The sequence below is a fragment of the Brienomyrus brachyistius genome, chromosome 10, assembly GCF_023856365.1.
Source record: "Brienomyrus brachyistius isolate T26 chromosome 10, BBRACH_0.4, whole genome shotgun sequence".
NCBI lineage: Eukaryota > Metazoa > Chordata > Actinopteri > Osteoglossiformes > Mormyridae > Brienomyrus > Brienomyrus brachyistius.
This window is the reverse complement of record NC_064542.1, coordinates 9,391,910-9,412,226: the sequence shown is the minus strand read 5'-3', so window position 1 is coordinate 9,412,226 and position 20,317 is coordinate 9,391,910. Positions and strand designations below refer to the sequence as shown.

General features: G+C 38.6%; 1 protein-coding gene and 1 long non-coding RNA gene across 4 annotated transcripts in view; one reads left to right on the top strand and one right to left on the bottom strand.

Annotated features, from left to right (window-relative positions):
* Positions 1 to 859: 859 nt before the first annotated feature.
* LOC125750840 (uncharacterized) lies at positions 860 to 2,650 on the bottom strand. Its single transcript, XR_007400436.1, has 4 exons — positions 1,962 to 2,650; positions 1,297 to 1,380; positions 1,090 to 1,217; positions 860 to 994 (listed from the first exon to the last, which is right to left on the bottom strand). It is a non-coding gene; the product is annotated as an uncharacterized LOC125750840 (long non-coding RNA).
* unc5a (unc-5 netrin receptor A) overlaps positions 987 to 20,317 on the top strand; it is a 197,416-nt gene continuing 178,085 nt past the window's right edge. For all 3 annotated transcript variants that reach the window (XM_049029099.1, XM_049029098.1, XM_049029097.1), the window contains exon 1: positions 987 to 1,388. In XM_049029099.1, coding sequence (XP_048885056.1) covers positions 1,289 to 1,388 — 100 coding nt within the window. In that variant the 5' untranslated portion in view covers positions 987 to 1,288. The remainder of the gene's footprint in view (positions 1,389 to 20,317) is intronic.

Sequence of the window (20,317 nt, the reverse complement as noted above, 5' to 3'; positions counted from 1 at the left end):
AAAGGCCGCATTGTATTTTAAAAAGTGTGAAATTTGTGTAGCACATATTTGTCAATGCCAATTATAGCACAAGAGACGTCTTCATGCAGTGACCTTCTGAACCATATTTTTTTTTGATGAAAAAGAAATTATTTGAAAAGCAGTCGGACATGAGGTACAATGTAGTTCTTGTTCTTTGAAAGCGAAATTCTTTTTTTCTGCCTATCCTTGTTGATTAGTGAAAATAATACAACAGAGAGAGAGAGAGAGAGAGAGAGAGAGAGAGAGAGAGAGAGATTTGTAATCTTTGTGGGGACTCTCCATTCATTTCTATGGAATAACTCTAATCCCAACACGCCGACCTTAACCCCTTCCCAGCCCTAACCTTAACCATAAGTCACCAAACAAAACCATTTCAGATTGCATTCGCAGTTTTCTTTAGTGGGGAATGAAAAAATATGTCCGAATAATAGTTTTTGTCACATCATTTAGACACACACAAGAGTGTAAATTAAGTATGTTTCTGATAAACCAGTAAGGTTTATTTTTATCCAAGCAAAACCTATTTACATTTCTCCTCATCAGTTACATAGTACAACTGTTACACTTCTGCAACGTATATATTTTATTCTCTTCAGTTCTAATTTTGTCTAGATTTACAAGATAAAACATAATTTATATTTGCATTGGAAAAAATCTCTAGAAACATTTATATTTTCAACTAAAATGAGCCATTCGGTCATCCCCAAACCCTTCTTCAGTGCCTGCGATCTTGAGAACAGTCCACTCCGCTGCTAGGCGCACAATCCACGCCGGGTTTTACTCCTCCGCTAGCTTCACCTCTCCTCCTAGGTCTCCAGTCCTGCATTGCTGTGCAAGCAGATGTTCCTTTACTACAATTTGTTCGCAAGAAATTTGTATCGGGGAAGGTGGTGTATCACAACCAGGACGATACTGAAGACATCGGGAGAATCAGACTACTATCCTTCCTCCGTGGGCGAAGAGGAAAACCAGTCTAAATAAATATAAATAGATCGAATAAATAAATATATATGTATAGAGAGAGAGAGAGAATCAAGCAGTTAGGGCAGCAACCATTATTTACCACACCTGTGATGCGCTGTTTCTGAGCAACGAAGACGCACAGCGGGGATACCGATGGGCAAAGTACCGGACGGGGGTGTTTATTGAAAGATCACATTGACGGGGAGGCGCTGGCAGGAGAAGCCAGAGCTGCGCTTCGGACATACGAAACAAACAGGCTAGTTTAAAATTTGTTGACCTCCTCCTTTGTTGAAACTTCAGCTTGATGATTACCATGCTGTTACATCTGGCCCCCTTTGTCGTCGTGAGGTCCGGAGTAATGCTGGTGGGCAGCCTGCTTCTTTTCGCAAGATTTACCTGCATTGGTAAGTTATTCGTTTTCTTTATGTCAGCGGATCAGATTCGTAGTAGGCGGCGGATTCCTGTTTTATTGAATGTATATGTTTCAATAATATACGGCAAGGTGTCTGAGATGCTGGTGTTTACCCCCCCTTATGTTTCCCAGGCACTGAGAGTCGCGTTTATGAAAGTGGCGTTAGTTTTATAAATGATTTGATGAGAATAATTTCATTGATGCAGCCGAGCACCACCTGATATTGACAGTCTCAGTTAAATGTGCAATATTCTCTATTTGTTTTGCATACAGTCTTTATATAAAAATAAGATTTAAGTAGAGACGACAAGAGCTGTTGAGTCTTTAATGCTAAGCGGTGGTTGACTGCATTTTTTACAGAAAATCCTTGTGCATTTGCTTGCATGGATTAAAAGAGGATTTTCCCAGCGTGCATGTTTAATATATACAGCCGTGTCGCTAAAGTTCTCACAAGAAAACAAAATACTTGTTATGCCTTAGAAGAAAATACCTGATAAGTGTAGGAAATAAAACTCACATATTTAAAGACAATGTCTTTGAGACTGTGGTGTCACGTCTAACTCACCCTGTAGATGCAAATTGTTTACGCGAGGGGGTGAAAACGTGCGAAACGTCCGCGTCTATTGCGCACCAGTGAGTTGATGCGCCTTTGGAGAAATTGGCTGTTTGTGAAGGACGGAAAGCGAAGGCATGTAACGTCAAGCCGCCCTGCTGCATTTGCAGTATTTTTGACAGGTGCACCAGGCGTTTTCTGAAGTAGCAGCAGAGCTTCTTTCCAGGGCATAAGATTACAAGCTCGTGTGCGCAGAAGTGATTCCATGCATAAGCAATCAAAGTGTCTAAAACGAGTTAAAAGGACCGTGGCTGTATGGCAAGCCCCTGTGTTTGATTGTATGATTGTTTTCCTCGCTAAACTATAACTGATTGCTCGCGTATTTTCCGTACACAGGTCAGCTATAAGACACATGCGTCGCATGTGTAAAACGCATGTGTAAAAAAGAAATGTAATTGAGACAGTGCTATTCCTACCATACTTAATGTGTGGTGAATAACCAGTCACACAGCTAAATAAACATCAAAACGGCTGGACTTTCTCGTTTGCTTCTGTATTTGTAATTAAGAGCGAAAAGCAGAGCGTAAAGTAAACTTTTTAAATGAAGGAAATATCGGGTGTTTTCTATTTGTTAAACAAGCCTCTTTTGGAAACCGTTTTAATTAATTACTCCCGGCAATGACGGCTTTATCAGCTAAATTCAACACTGTGCTAAAATGTTGCAGAACTACCATTCCCTTTGTTTTGAAGCTTACATTACCTCTGCAGAAATGCCGGAGAATGGACCATTTGTATGTCTTTATAACAAAAAAAAAAGCACAGAAACGGTAATGTACAAAGTAGCGCTAGTTTCCTCAACAAAAATCACCTCCTAGAAGTATATTTTCACAAAAGCTTTTGTTATTATTAGTATAATAAAATAATAATAAATATATAATAATAGGAATAATAGTTATTATTGTTGTTATTATTTAGACCTTATCTTGTGCGATAGCTTGGATTTGCAAGTGTTTTTATAAGGGAACAAAAAAACAGCTTTTGTTCTGTTAATTTGAAATCACACAGATAAGTCCATTCACAATGAGAGGCTGTGAATCTATAAAGAGGAAGTGATGTGTGAATGGTATCATAGCCTTCATATAGAGTATTTCTACATACATTCCAGTCCTTTTCTGATCTTGTTAATATACCACAGACAGCACATTATTGTGATGAGCTTATCAATGTTATGCCTTGTAAAAATGATTATTTACTATTTTAGCATTCAGTGTTATTTTCACATCAATACCATAAAGACATCAGCTAGAACCCTGCCATGGACTTCAGACTGTCAAATGGTTATATATATTGCTGGGAATTCTGCTGTGGACAGTCCCAGCCTGTGTTTTTGTCAAGCAAAGAAACCGAATGTTGCTCCTATCTTGCTAAACCGAGCTGAACAAAACAGGCAGAATTATTCTTAAAATGTGAGTGAGTTGCCTGATGGAATACTGAAAAGTGTAGAGGGGAAACCACACTGGGAGCCTGCTGGCCAATAGCCAGTCAGATTTATTATTGCATAAAGGCTGCATTGCTCTGCATTATGTTAGTGTATATGCATGTCTTTTATATTTTTAAACTGTTTGTTATTATGGACACACTAACTAGGTAAGGTAATTGATAATTACGAGTGCTACAGGACTTGAAGCAGGTACTGCTGGGGGTACAAAGGCTTTTGTGATTATTTATTAATGAATATTACATTGTTATGATAAAGTAAACAGCCTTGCTCCAGGAATGCTGTCTTTCAATGAATTCCTGTTACTTTTATATGGCATGTTGCAGTGTTTCACAAAAGGTGAATCTCAACTGTAAGATGAGGAACTTAAAAAAACCTTTCAGTGCAACAATCCGCCTCTGAAAACATTGGAAGTACAAGCAAACAGCAGTAATTAATCTATTAAATATGGGTTGGTTTTAGTTTTTCATAAAATCGATTGATTTTACCATTCCCCCTCGGCGATAAATGAAGCCGTATCCATTGATTAAATATAAATATATAGCAGTTTTGTTTTTGCAGTCATATCCTTGTTTTGTTTTTTTATAATTTTTTTTGGAATTACAAATGTCAGATTAACAGTAGTTGGTATAATGGCCAGTGTCAGTATATTCACTGTGAGATATAATGCAAGAAATTAGTTCCACTCCCTGAATACATAGGGTCTAAATGTATATTAGGATAAGATTTAAGAAGTATTTCCTTTCTGTATGAGGATGGGACCAACTAAACTGGAAGCATAATCCTTATCCCACGCATAAGGAAAATTGCTGACAAAGCATCCATAAACATCAAAGCCTCTGCACATGATGCTGGATAGCAACTCGGTAGAAAAATGAAGACTTAAGATAATCCTGTCATTGTACATTACAGCATATGGCAGCTGTGTCGAAACATTGGGAAATTTTCCTTTCCTCCATATTTTGGGAATTACCGAGGACTGAACATGAAGAGGCTTTTTCCTTCAGACGGAAATAAAGACCGTAGAGTGTTTCTATATCTGTGCCTGCGTGTGTGCGTCTCAAGAATGCACCTTTTTTTATCTGTGTAAAATAATTAATATCATGGACCGAAAGGACAGCCTCGAATCATCTGGGTGCTAGATAATTATAGCGCCTGTAAATGCTGCTTTTGTTTTTAAACAATTTTTGGGGATTGATTAAGAGTTTGGAGATGAAAAACACTGGAAAGCAGATGGGGTAGAAGCGGATCGGCAAGAGTAAACTCTCTACATGCAACCTCAGTGTGAGCTGCAAATGGGGGAAAAGAGGTTTAGTTATGTTCAGAAAAGAAGGTATATAGAAGAATGGTACATTGTGCCTGGAGCTTTGGCACACGATTTTTCTGAGATTTACTTCTGATTATTACACCCTGGGACCAAACTGATTTTTTTTGTCTTTTTTTTTGCACCAGTGAATCGTGAAAGATTAGTATAGGCAAAAGAGAAGTCTGAATTAGCATAAATTATTGGTATGAAACGAAACTGAAATTTGTCTCCCAGGTGAAAGAATTTGCTGTAGATGTTTTATAACTAACGTACACAAGAGAGACAGAAGCAACATGGTGGCTCGCTGCCTCACACCTCCAGGGCTGGGATTTGCATGCTGTCGCTCTGTGTGTGTGCGGAGTTTGTATGTTCTCCCCGTGTCACACAGATTTCCTTGGGGTAACTGTGTGTGAATGTATGTGCCCTGTGATGCAGCCAGATGTCTGTCCTGCGTGCACCCCAACGCTGTGCCCTGTGTTCCCTGCGTGCACCCCAACCCTGTGCCCTGTGTTCCCTGCGTGCACCCCCCCCCACACATCCCTGACCAGGATAAGTGGTTGGAAGATGGGTCACTGGATTTGCAAATCAAGTAAACCCCCCCCCCCCCCAACATAAAAGAAATGAATTTAGTTCCTCCTGTTGTAAGCAATGGCTTCATATGCTGCATGCAGGGAGAAGATTTCTGTGTTACAGGAATCAAATTTTACATAAAATTATTTCCTTTTCTTACCATCAGTCACAACTTAGTGAATTTGCATGATATATAAAGCAGGAAAAACCAGTAAGTGATGGGGAATTGCATATCAGGGTAAAGATGGGAAAAATGGCATATTTCTCTGGCGATCAAGCTGTGATTTTGGGTTTTGTTGTGCATTTTGAATCGGAATGGCAGACTGATGGAGATCGGTGATTACCACTTTCAGGCATGTAATTTACCATTTTCGTGCATTAGGGTCTTATTGTCTTTGCGTGAATTACTTACAAATATACATTCTTTCCAAAGAAGTTTTTTTCACCTGCATGAAATACTACATAATGAATTAGGAAAGGGTAACTCATGGTGCAGGTCAGGTTATAAACAATGCAAAAATGCATTCCTCAGTACTTCCTATGCCTGTTTGCTTCCTTGTCAGAGTAATGGTACTGGGCAAGAGGGGGCAGAGAAGTGGCTGAGAGGATCAGCTGGCTGTCTGGTTTTCCTCAGCAGGCCAAAAAGAGCTTTGCTACACGCAGAGTCTGTTACAAAGTCCACCTTCTTTCCCCCGCATGTCTGCCTTGAGAGCGCTGAACGCCTCTAGTATTAATTTTTCCTATTCGGAGGAAAACGCTGCCGATTATTGGGGCAGCGTGCCTAAAGGCGGCATAGTGGGACCTGCACTGAAGTCCTGCGGCTTGCCGCCATGGAGAAGCTGCACTTTTTTTAATAGCTGCCCCTACTTTGACGCTATATTCATGACATTCCTTGCGGCAATGGGTCTGTCAACTTGAGGCGCAAAATAGGATTTTTTTGGATTCCAAAAGTATGAGAGACTAGAATTTCCTTGAAATGGGATGATGGGACATGGATGGGTATTTATGGGTTATGTGTTTTCTGCGTCTCCTACTACAGCAGCTGCCACTGATCTGGATGTATATTTAACTACCACTAGGGGGAACTATTCTGTATCTAACTACAAGGTCTTGATTCCTGATTAGAATTTTGGACAGACGAAAATATCTGGAATTACACTGAGAAAACAGATCATGTACAAAACATTTTTAATTTCGTGGAATCAAGAAATATAGCCACATGGTGAACCGATTCACAGGATTATTTGTCCAAGCTTTGTGTGTGTATGTGTGTGTGTGTGTGTGACAGCCTGGCACAACAAATGACTACTAATTACTAAGAATAGTTTGCATTTCATCTGGGTATATAAAAAAACCCATCCCACAGCAGACTAAATGGCACAAGTTAAGTCAGGTGCTGATAAGGCTGAATGTGTAATGTTGAAACAAAGGTTGTAATGGTCCTCTTCAAGGGATGTTGTTGACAGGAAGAGGGTGAGGCACGCTGACCTTCACTCATTATGTTTGTGCACCCGATCCCTAAAGCTCAAGGCAAGCAATTCAATCAAGTCAACATGCTTTGGCATTTAGTGACTACCCACCCCAGACAATGGCAAGCAGATGAGAGGAATGCAAAACGGACTCTCAGCTTTGGGAAAGAAAAAAAAATCCTCTTGCTACTATTTAAGGCTTCATCAGTTGGCACTCAGATATTGGGGAGACTGAACACAAAACAGTTCTTTTGTGTTGATCTTCATTGCAGCGTGATTTACATAAAGACACTGAATGTGGTACAACCTCTGCAAAATCTGTCACTGATAGGCAGAATCCCATCTTATATTTTCAGTCATGATTACTATAGAAGAATTACTTTGTACCACTCTTTGTTATTTTTATAAAGGCCTGAGATGGGATCGTCTGCATGTTGAGCAGTGCATATACACATTATTTAATAGTTTCAATCAGAGGAAAAGCAGATTTTTTAATTAAAGGCTATTTTAATGAAATGTCAAACAATTCAACTTTTGTTTAAAAAAGTTCAGTGGTAATTTGTTTGGCCAATTTGTTGCTTCAGCAGCGCTTATTTGGAAGTCAAGGCCATTGTGCATTTCTGGTACTGGCATGGAATAAGAATCTGAGAAAATTCATTGTAAGAAGCTGTTTCCGCTTGGGCATGTGCCCGTGGCATGCAGTGCATGGCACTGCTATGCCTGGGTGTCTGTATGAATATTAATGCCAATAGCAGCCCTAAATGGTTTTAGGTTGATGAAATTGTGTTATGTAACACTTGTATTCACTTTGCTTTATATACTTTTTTTCAAATATGAGTTTATAGTGCTTCATTATATAAAAAAGTTATAAAAAAAACAATAAAATGTAATACTTATATGTAATCATACTTAAAAAGTGTAAAATATGTAATCATACATGTACAATTATTTTTTAAAAATTGCATTATGTCTTACATATAGGATCCTTTTTTGACTTTGTTGGCATTTATGATTTTATAATAAACATCATTTTAAGCGATGTAATTCAATCCACTTCATTTTTCCAAATATAATTTCCCCGATGTCTAACAAATATTTGACAAGAAACACATCACAGGATGACTTAATGGAAATGAAAGATACTGGGAAATTAAGGGAAACAGCCTTGAGGCAAAAAAGGGGGAAAACAACTCCTGTGTTTCTCTGTGTGTGCGTGTGTGTGTGTGTTTAGGACAAAAGTTTAGATGCTAATGATGGTCTTTGGTTCTGCCCTCTGTGAGCCAGTGATGGATGGCAGGTTGGCTGCAGTGCTGCTGTGTATCTGATTTGACTTGGGCCTTGCAGCTTGAAATCAAATTTTGCATGGAAGTGAAGAAAGCAGCAAAGCGGCCTTGTGCTGCTACTGAGCTACTTGGGTAATATGTAAAGGGATATAGCAAGAAGCAACTCATTATCCAAGGTAGGACAGATTAAAATAATAGTTCTTCAGTCTAAGTGCAAATACTGAGAGAGCGGCCTTCCTACAGTATATTGCCATCCAGTCTTTTATTTATTCCAGAATTGCATGGAAGATGGCATCCTGAGATCTCGGAGTGTGAACAAGATTCTACTCATTAATCATCTCAGTTGTATAAGCAGGAGTCATGACCTTTTATTCCCTTACAAGTTTGGAGAATTTTGAATTCTGTCCTGGACTTAACTGGAAGCAAATGAAGAGACATGAGAACAGCGTAATGTGGCGACATTTCCTGCTTATTTCAGCATTTTTTAATTTGCAGTGCGTATGATTCATGCTCCCTGAAAGACACTGCAGTCTAAAGTCCAGTAGACTAATGCGTGCATTAATTTTTCTGCATCTTGAACAGTCAGAAATCACCAGAGTTTTGTAATATTACAGGGCTGTCGGAAGCCTGAACTTGAACAAAGAGCTAACATGACAACCAGGGAATCTTTAAGTAATAAATTAAATTTTTTCCAGTTTTATTCCAGCTATAAAAAATTATCTGTGGCGTTTTTAATAACTCTAGAATGTCAATACTGTTATTATTACTGCTGCTGCAGCTTATAAATTAAGTGTCATGTTCGTTGGGTTAGCGATAGTTTTTTACTTGTTTAGAAAATAAGGCATGGTGAACAATATAAAGGGTAGGGGCGTAACGTAGCAGGATAAAATTCACTGGCCCAACACAAACTTCAGTTTTGGGCTGAAAACCCGTTGATCTGTGAGATTCTCAATAGGGTCACATGATGCATTAACCAATCATTGTGTCCGTTATTCATTATGCAAAGTAAATGCGCAAGAAGGCAGATTTGGAAACAAATAAAAAAATGCATGCATTTTTTCATAGATATGCTTCCTCAATATGTTTCAAGTTTGACCATATAAAAGTAACTAGGGCCTCAGCTCCACTGGCCCTACCGGGTTCTGTGGCATATGGTCCCATCTGTGTAGAGATAACCACCCTTATAGACATCAGAATTTCCTAGCCAAAGTCCCTTAGCTGTCCAGGGGAGATACTTGCAGAGACAGTAGTACACACAGTCAGATGATGTCATCTTAAATGAGCTAATATGTTGGATGCATTTTCAGCAACATATCCAAGTTCCATGTACTGAGTTAACTCCTTTCTCTTCATTCAGACTACTTTCTCTTCATTCATTTTGAAACTAAAATGTTACTAAATACTAGTCGTATTTACCATAATATTTTCAGTCAATTTGTCAGTTTCACTCATGTCAAGAAATGTATTCATTCATTTCATTGTGAGTACCGAATGGACAAAGATGTACAAATGATTAATACGTGTAACGTTATAGCTGTAATAAAGAGATTCATTTCTATGACAGTGTCCTTCCCGATCGACTGGATGACCTAAAGTTTACTTTTGTTTTTTGCACTCAAGTGTGTTGCACTGCAGCGTAAAAATGTTTGAGTGTATGACCATTTAATCCAGGTCCCATCTGACCACCTTGTTTTGGTTTTGTGGGATTGCAAGGTTGCCAACTTTGGTCAGATTGCTGGGGTGATATTTTCAATTTTAAACAAGTCTGCACACAAATGCACATGATCGTCATGGCTGTAACAGTTGTATTATACTTGTAATACGTACATTGTACTTGTAAACAGTCTGTAGGGTTTGTAAATGCTTTTAATGTAGCTAATTTTAGATTTATAATGGAATAATTTAGATGTGCCGTAAGATTGCTTGCATGAGTCTGAAAGCGTGAGTGTCATGCCAGATGCGTGAGCTGGTAGCCCTGGGATTGCATCAGTATGACTACCGTAGGTGAAATATACATTGTTCCAGCTATTGATGATTTCAAATGCCACCATTGCTACAATGAGTGTGTTGGGCCAGTAACATGGGGGAACGGAAATATTTGCCGAGTGTCCTTCTTAATATCAGTAAATGTAATTAAAATGATCTGTTATTACAGCTTTGTCTAAATTATCAGGTACGTCGGAAAAGTAGGTCACTAAATTCAGCTAGATGATGACTATGGCCCTAGGGATGGATAAACTAAAAGGCGGGATATGGGCAATTCAGATTCTGTATTACATAGTTGTGATGTGTAAGGTTTCAATAAGGATGGCTGCTCAGATCCCTTCATGCCCTGAGCCGCAACTTTCTGTTAAAAAAAAAAGTAAATCCATTGCTAGACACACTGTTTTCGTGGCTTTAAGCCAAGTTTCTTTGAGCAGACAAAGGTCAGAATCTTTAGTCAATGCTATATTATTAAGCAGAACAGCTTTGTTTTCTAATGGATAGACATTCAGTAGTTTGCATTTTACAGTAACCTAAGAAGCAGGTATTTAATTTGGTCTTGAAGGTCTAATGGAAATCAAATGATACAGGGGGCATCTGAGTTTTAGTCTAGAAACAGCTTAGTTGCTATTTTGTAATGCAATTCAGAAGTGCTGAAATCTTGGCAATTATGGATTTTATGGAGTATCACAGAGACAATAGGTTGATGCCAGAAATTAACCTGAAGTGAGAAGATATTTAGGATGGATGAGCAAGTTTGTGGACTGTGTTGTGTGATTAAACTGGTTCCTCTGCTTAAGATTTAGACTTATTATCATGAAAGTTCACTTCTTTTACTGCGACTTTATCATTAGGGCCAGCATGGACAAAATAGGTGGATATTTCATTGAGGTGAAGGAATCTAATATTCAATAGTGACTCTGTCAGTAAGGTTCCATAATTTATGTAGAATTTCAGAGAATCAGCTGTGTTAGGACCGTCTGGAACTGTAACGTTGCTAAATATCAAGTTTTCCATGATGAGCATCACATGAGCCGTTCCGGTCAAAGCAGGAGACCTTTTTGTAGTTTTAATTGGAGAACGGTGTGCAGGGGATGTAATCTTTGAGCTCTTAAACCCCCATCTGACTGTGACCCGGGACTCACGGCTGAGTGCTGCTGCTGCTGGCGCCGAACTGGAGACAGTCAGGCCTAGAGGGCTTATAGCCAAGTCAGAAATAGCTGCATAATCTGAATGGACTAAGAATGGACTAGTCCTCAGCTAAGTCTTAATGCATCCTACCAGCACAGAAATACCATCCCCCAAGACAACGACCATAAAACATTTTCGGAACCTAATATTTTATATGATGCTATGACAGGTGTAGGATGCTCATAATGCAGGACTTGCAGCTGTGTAGTCGTGTGTAGGTTTGTGTGTCCAGTGCTTGACCTGTTCATGTTTATTTGAGTTTGACTCAGGGTGTAGCTTGTGTAGGATATGTGCTGTTTTTGGTGGTGTGTCATGATCAGAGGTGGAGATTTCCATCCATCCATCCATCCATTTTCCAAACCGCTTATCCTACTGGGTCGCGGGGGGTCCGGAGCCTATCCTGGATGCAATGGGCACGAGGCAGGGCACAACCCAGGATGGGGGACCAGCCCATCGCAGGGCACACTCACACACCATTCACTCACGCATGCACACCTACAGCCAATTTAGCAACTCCAATTAGCCTCAGCATGTCTTTGGACTGTGGGGGGAAACCGGAGTACCTGGAGGAAACCCCACGACGACATGGGGAGAACATGCAAACTCCACACACATGTGAGAGGCGGAGACTCGAACCTGGGTCCCAGAGGTGTGAGGCAACAGTACTAACCACTGCACCACCATGCCACCCCAGGTGGAGATTTCAGGTCCAGAAAGTACAAATCCAGACTAGGATTTTGTTTCAACCAATCAGTTGAGCATAAAGAGTCACAAGTCACAGAGTCCTCAACTGGTTGGTTGAAACAAAATCCTGGTCTGGATTTGTACTTTCTGGACCTGAAATCTCCACCTCTGGTCATGATTATACCTCTATTATAACACTGGAAAACATGGAAAACCAGAGAGAAGACAGGACATTCTTGAGAAATGTGGTTGATATGGTCGCCAGGAGTTAACCTTGACTCTAAATTGATGGGTATATTTCATAGAAGAGGGAAGGATACAGCATTTCAATTTGGGTGGCACTTTGTTGTCTAATCAGTTGTTATGTCAGGGTTGTAACGGTGCATGTATGCTTGCCATTCAGTTACATCATTTTTGGTTGGGAATGCACAATGAAATGAATAAATACATTTCTTGACACAGTTGGAACATTAATTCACAAGTAGAAAACATTTTGCTAATTGTGGCTGTGAGTTGATTACAGCTACTTAAAGTTAGTCATAATTGGCAGCTTGAGAACATTTTGGTGTCTTAATAAACTACACGAACACTGGGGAGAGAGTAGTTGATAATACTGACTGTCTGTCAGGTCTGTTATATAGCGATCTTGGATATCTTGCTGGAACATGCTAACTCATCTGAGTGACATCATTTGAGTTTGTGTACAGAAACAGTCCCTGCAAGTTATTGGTCTGCTCTGTGTGGCAATTAAGGTGTTTTGCCAGGAAATTCAGACTACGCTAAAAATAACTGTGCTTATAGGGGTGTAACTCGCTACCGATATACAGCCATACCTGGCAGTAGAGAACATATGATTTACTTAATTATTATTGTCATGACGTAGTCTTATTTCTTAACTTTTATTTATTTTACGTATTTATTTTCACATTGTGAATATAAGCGTCCCTTAGAGTTTGTTATTCAGAAACATTTACAAACACATTGCTTTTGGTTTACAGTTGTTCATACTGTAATTATCTTTTTAATTTTAATACTAAATAATTTAGAAAAAGGTGTTCGCTGCTGTGTTAAAATTGCATTATACAGTGAATCCAAAACCAAGATCTGTACTGAACTCTGAATTTTTCGTACCATCACACTCAGAAGATGCAAATAATGCATGCAGTTATTAAAGGAAGAATAGAGTAATAGAGCTTTCTTTCTAAATATTCACCAATAAATGATATTTTGGCTTTTATTACTTAAATGTGCTGTTCTGAACTTCTCACACATATGGGTGAAATCTTCCAGGTATTGTAATTTCTAAAGTCATGTGAAGATACAAAGTATATAGTTCTACTAAAGATTTTAAACATATTATTACAGAAATTAGGCTGATCAAAATGTGCATATATACGTAAGTGTTGTCCTTATGCAGCAGATTTAATACCAGCTTGTACAGTTAGCTGTACATGAATGAAGATGAAGGCCGTCTGGTCTGCAGAGGGCAGAATTCTGGACAGGCTTGCACAGAATCAGCATGCAGAGGTGTGCTTGACTGTTTATCCCATAACAGCATGCAAAGAAAACAGTGAGAATTGCATTATTGTAGGAACTAAGTGATACAACTTAAAAGACCTCTAAAATAGGGAAGGCCGACATAGTATCAACTCTTTGGAATTAGCGTTTTAGACAAATCCCCTTCTTGTCAGATGTGCAAATATTATACTTTAACAAGATTTCTTCCTATTTAGCACAAATGTATCGCTAGCATAGAATTAAAAAATGTTACTGATATCAGATTTTTATACTGATTAAATTTTAACGACACGACCTATACAAAAAATCTGTGTTAAAAATTGATTTAGCTAGTCTTACGATGGGGGCTGAAATATACATTTTCTTCAGTACTTCTGACTGTCGGATTCTAATGACAGTTCTGGATACTTATTAAATAAGAATTATTACATGAGAACAATGGAGTTTTGGATCCTCCTAATCGTTCAGTGTGGATTTTGAATATCTTCATATTGACATTCCCATAATTTAAAAACGCAAAGTTAGGCTAAATGGTGTCTTTTCCTGTAGTGTATGATTGCATGTGTGCATGAATGCATATATGCGTCTTACGATGGACGGAATCCAGCCATCCATCACGGATAAGCGGTTAGATGATGGATAGATAATGTTGACTAATTACAACTTTGTACACATAAGCCATGATCTGTTGTTTTTTTCAGATGCGTTTTGCATTGTATGAGTGCTATATGAGCTTTTTTTCTATGGTACATAAATGTATCATAGTAGAAATTACAGTAATTTACCGAACGCTAAAACTGGATTAGCATGTCCTTGGGTAGCCATTTAACAAGTATAACTCCTGTGTCTGTTTTGTAAAAGTATAATCCCAGGTTTTATTTCCAGTCCATATCAAATTCCGGCTCATTTATTCTTTCGTAACTGCATCACTGTTTTGTTGATTGACTCCCATGTTAGCATGATAGTCTCAAAACTGATAGAGAGAAAACGTTAACTGTTTTTGCAGAAACCTGATATGAAACTGTCGCAAATATATGTACTAATGGGCACAATGCTTGTATTTTAATCTGCATTTATTCCCTCGACTCTATGTCGAAACAGCAGTCTTTATGCACATATTTGGCCAGTTGATTTGACCTATTTGACAACCTAATACATCATGCTTTATGATCGTGACCCAGAAGTAGACGACCCTTGCTCTGCATAACAAATATACACCCAGTGCTAGTGAATGGTGAGAATTCATGGAAAACTGGGCTACAAAGGACAGACGCTGGACTACTACAGATTCTGAAGCTAGTGTTATATAGCAAATGATATGTTTGACTTACAAATAAACCTGAATCGGCTGGAAAAATTTTGTTCTGTAAGGAAATGTCTGTGTGGTCTTTCTGTGTCTTCAGCTTGACAGACAATGTGTCAAGTCTGCTGTTCCAGAAATAGCAAAGTAACATTAAAACTCACTAGTGACATGACCCATAAAGGATACCATCTGGGGTTAACTGAACTCTTCAGTGGATGTTGTTGCAAGCACATACAAACAAGCCCACCTTCACTTTGTAAGGAATCCAGTTTTAGGAAGCAATTTTTTTGTGAAGTTGTACTTTATATGAGATGAACAATGCAGTTAGAAGGGTTGGTATGTTGTTTGAACAGTTCCTGATGCAAGGCGGGAACAGTGTGTACAAAAACATTCACCCATTGTACAGCTTTGTCACCTTAATTTACATTCATTAAACTGGGGGTGGAGCTAATCTAAGACAGCATGGGGGAAAAGGCAGGCAGGGGTGACCTTTGGACAGGAACCAAACACCAGAGAATCACACAGTACTCACACAATTTAAAGGTGCCACTTAACTGAACTGTATTTCTTTGGACTGTGGGAGGAAACCTGTGAAAAACAGGGAGTTGTCCGCGGTACAAAAAGAAAGAAAATGAAGAACTCAAGCAAATGTACAGACAGACAACAATTTTCTGTTGCGTTTTTAGAACCAAAGAAAAGTACATTTGCGCATACTGTTGTGTAGCAGATGATTCCTTAGTCTAAACAGGGGATTGCAGATCTGATAACGGCCAAAAACCAAGAAAAAGCAATGCAGTACTACAGTATTAGAGCTAAGAGAGAATTTTCATTCTATACAGTGAGAATATATAACATGATAGCTTAGTTAGCAGATAATCCAATATTAATGTGTCACTTGCTGTAGGTTCCTTTTACACGGCCTGTCGATTTATCAATGTCCTCAGCTTGCATGATGTGTAGGCTAAAGGTCATCCTTTTGCAGCCCCACTGTTTATACTGGTGTGAAAAGATCGTGGCGTTTGTGTGCAAAAAAAAGTCGTGCATACAAGGCCTAGGCGGGTTTGATATGTCAGGGCCGGGCAATTTTAGAAGATCATTTGTAACGTCGCTTTGTCCCTCATTGATCTTCAAAGCGAAAAATTCAGTCTCCAGATTTATAGAAATTTATGGGGATTTGTTCCGCTCTTTCATTTCAAGAATTTCACAGAAAGATGAAGATATAAACCAGTCACATGCAACAAGGAAACAGTTCCCGCATTCACTGGGTGACTGTTCCTTGATCCCCCAAAGGCCCTGATCTTGCCTCTGCCAGCATTAGAGTTCTTTGAACAAGCAGGCCTTAACATCAAAATCCTATTACTTTAATCAATAGCACACATTAAAGGTAACCAGCAGGCATTAGGTGAAAATGTCTCAGGAAAAAAATAACATAAAAATTTTGAAAAACACGGGTATGTCTCCGTTTTTATGTATGTGCCTCTTAAGCAAATGTTTCAGAATCACAGATGAAGAGAACACTGCAACATTATTGCAAATAATCAAAAATAACCCTGTTTGTCACTGCTTTTAAAAATTGATTTTTATCTACAAAGTCAGAAGAACCATCAGTCTCACTCTGATTGATGGTCCATCTTGTTTTACATGGGAAAGGGGTTTTTGAAATCTGATTTTGTGAGCTGAATGTTTGAGCACCATTAAGCCGACGGTGATGCCTGTCAATGATTGTGTTACCTTTCCAGGTCAATTTTCAGGACAGGCATTTGGAAATTTGAGAAGAAACAGGGGATTATTTATATATATATATATATATATATATATATATATATATATATATATATATATATATATATATATATATATATATATATACATACTGCGTTTAAAGTATTTAAAAATTATTGCGCTGTAATGTATGCAATCAACAGTTTCAAAAGGCACATGAATGACACCAGGTCCTTATTTGTGTACAGTTTGTATTTATTACTAACCAAATGTATTTATTAATCAACATTAATATTATTGAAACATGCTAGGCTTCAGTCCAGAGCAGGAGGTGAAGACAATAATAAATGTTGATTTATAAGATGTAAAAGGACTTCAATTAGTTTGTGACTTTTATTCAAAATGGATTTTCCATTGACTTTCCCATAGTGTTTTGTGATTTATCCTGTGGTGATTTTTATCAGCAGTTGTGATTCCTGTTGTTTTGCAGAGGTTAGTTATATTGCCGCTCCCTGCTCTCCACCAGAGAAACCCTTTTTTGGCTTACATAAAAGATACAATTGAAATTTGAATCACATCCAGTTGTTTTGAGTGAATTTTTATTATAACTGCTTCAGTGGCTCTAAAATAATGTTTTAAAATATAATTATGTAATTAACGTGTCAAGTAGCTATCATGCTGGATACAAAGATTTCATATTTTTCATCAGGGAATTCAGATCCCCATGAAAGATGGTTGACAATTTCTTTAATTACTTTGTGACTCATTGTTCATCTAGTAGTATGATACATGATGTGCTGAAAGAACAAAAGACAGCGAAGACTTCTATCTTTCTTACACGGCCCTATTGTTGTACCATCCTCCCATGATTACTTACTGGTATGTCTCCTGCCTAACATCAATTTCTGTGACAATAGCACAAAACCTGCGGCTGTCAGCAGAAGAGGAAGCGACTGGCTAATATAGGTCACGTTCTGCAGTGTCTTTGATACGTGAAGCTGGCATTATGGACGCAGGATTGCACAGTCGACTCAGACCTCTCTTAGGCCTCAACATGTCCATTTCCCCTCAACTCGGCCCATTATCTGTTCCCTGCTTTCAGATGATTGAACAAAGGTGAGGCCTTGGAGCACGGAGCCACGTCCAGTGACATTCATACGGCTGAAGGCGGTTTTATCTTGACCAATGTCGCCATAGCCTGTCACAACCCATCAGCGCTGATAACTTGACTAATGGCAAATCCAAGTTGTGCAAAGTGGTAGAAAGGTTGATTAAAGAGGAGGATAAATCCCTCACTACCCCCAGCTCCATTAGGCTTAGGGCAGGCTTAGTATTTTATTTTGGTTTTTGGGTGGAGGCGTGAATTCAGGCATATTGAAGGTCAGATCAAGGACACAGGCAGGGCAGTACAGCTCTTGTGGCTGTTGTCCCCCATTTAATTCTTCTCAACAAGATAAAACAAAAGTATAATCTGAAGATGGCTCAAATAAAACTCGGTTAATAAAAGGGATATCATTAGTAATGAGTCCATTATCGCTAAAATATGACACCTATTGGTGACTTTAATAACGTGACATAGACCGACAGAGATGTTTTAACTGGAGTATTTGCAGCTATTGTTGCAGTTCAGATTGTAAATCTATTGTTTTATGTTCAGTCATGCCTCGCTTAATGATGGGGATACATTTTGAGAAATGCATCAGTAGGCGATTTTCATCGTTTTGCCGACATCTTGGAGTGTATGTACACAAATCACGATGGTACACTATATTACACACCTAGGCTACAATGTAACTAGGGGATAGGAGTTTTTCAGCTCCATTGTACTATAATCTTACAGGACCACCATCATATATGTGCTCCATCACTGCCCGAAATGTCGTTATGTGGCGTGTAACAATAATTGACCTAGATAATGTTATACAACAACAAATATAACATGAAACATCGCTCAACATAAAATGAACCACTGTGAATCTTTATAAAGTATTTGCCATTTATGCTAGCTCCAACTAATGATATATTTGTAGCTTAATTTGCAGTAGGCCTATATTTGGCACTCCAAGCATATCGGAGGAAATGACCTCAGTGTCCAAAGTTATGCTTTATTTCCAGTGTCAGTCATTAGCATGTCTGTATATTTGAGATTGTTGTGGAAATTGAAATGGCTTAATTGTTTTAAAGACCATTACACATTTTTTTTTAGAAATGTAAAGGAGGAAGAGGAAACATCCCGTGAACGGTCTGATTTCCTTGAAGAGTAGTTTGCATGGCGTTCAGCAAAGTTGTTGTGATAATCTATTTAGGGGAAGCTTTCAGCGCCCAGGAGGCCGGCTCAAGGGACTGTTGGCTCCGGGGCAGCGTCCTAAGTGCAGTTGTGCAAAGATTTGTGAGTCTGCTGTGTGCCAGGGGTGTCAAATTACATCTGTTTAAGTGTGACAGGACTGTGTTGCGACATTGGTGCCTGGAAGGGCACAAAAACTAGAGAGGCAAGGGTAGGCAATGTCAGCTTGGATATGCCTTGTCCTCTTTTTCTTAGGCTCACTGGGTTTTGTGTGGATGTTTGGGCCCCGTGTCTTGCTTCATAAGGCATAGACCTGAGAGAGAGAATGGATCACGCTGTTCCCCAGAGGTCATAAGACACATTCGGCTGCACAGGATCTTGCTTTTTTTTTTTTCCTGCTGGTTTCAGTCCATTGCAACGTTTTCCGAAACAGGGACGCCATCTACATTTTCTTCTCTCCCATCTGTCTTCAGATGTAGCTGGTCATTTGCATTACATATTTGTTTTTACTGTAGCAAAGAGAACATACTGTGTGGCAAGTGTTGGTTGTCTGTTAAAAGATTTTCGCCTGCATTAATACTTCGTGTGAACTCGATATGTAAATCAGAAAATTGCCCAGGCTCCTACTCATGCAAATCCTAAGCTTTTTATAAACAGCGTCTTATTCTTGGTCGTGGATTTGAACATAATGTACAACAGCTCTGCATCTCCCACTCAGCTTCAATATTCTAGTTAGCGATGAATGGGCAGATTGGAATATATTACTGTGGGATATTGAACAAGCTAAGATAACACTCCTGTTCACATACTGCTATTAAACGATGTGTGAAATCTGTAATTTGATATAATTGCATCAAAATTGTATCTAAGTATTTCTGCAATTCTCAGGTCCTCCCTATTACTTGAGTTAATTGTTCAAGTACATTAACTTCATTAGGTAACAGTACATTATGTACGCATTTTAAGAGAAATTTTGTGTGTCAAGAATAAGATTTCTGTTTCATATAAAGATCTCAGATGACTAATTTGTTGTTGCTGTACTCTTCTGCACGTAGGCATTTAAAAAGAAAAAAGTAGCTTTTCCCTTTTGCGTTATACCTTTGACTCTCTTATATAGGCTTCTTATGTCATTAATTGACTGGTAAGATGGAGGTGGAAAGGCATAAAATGCATGCAAAGTGAGCTCTGATGCAAATTATTCTCCTGACGATAAACAAAAATACCTTTTACAGCTGACACATTAAGTGTTCCCAGTAGAACCTTTACATCCTCTTAGATCACGGTAAGAGTTCCTGGGACTTCTCCTGTTGTCTCCTAAGTTAAATTTAGAGTATTTAACCTTAATTATTGACAAAAAAATAATAAATAGTGACTTTTTAAAGTCCTTTGAGGATCCGATTTGTATTGTGAGATTTATTTTTCTTATTTCTGATTTATTTTTCATTTTTTTGAAAAATAAAAATGAGAACAAATCCATGGAGGATTCTTCTCCCCTAAAGCTATGTCTTTTTTTTATATGAGACGTATAAGTTGTGCTTTTTATATGAGACGTGTAAG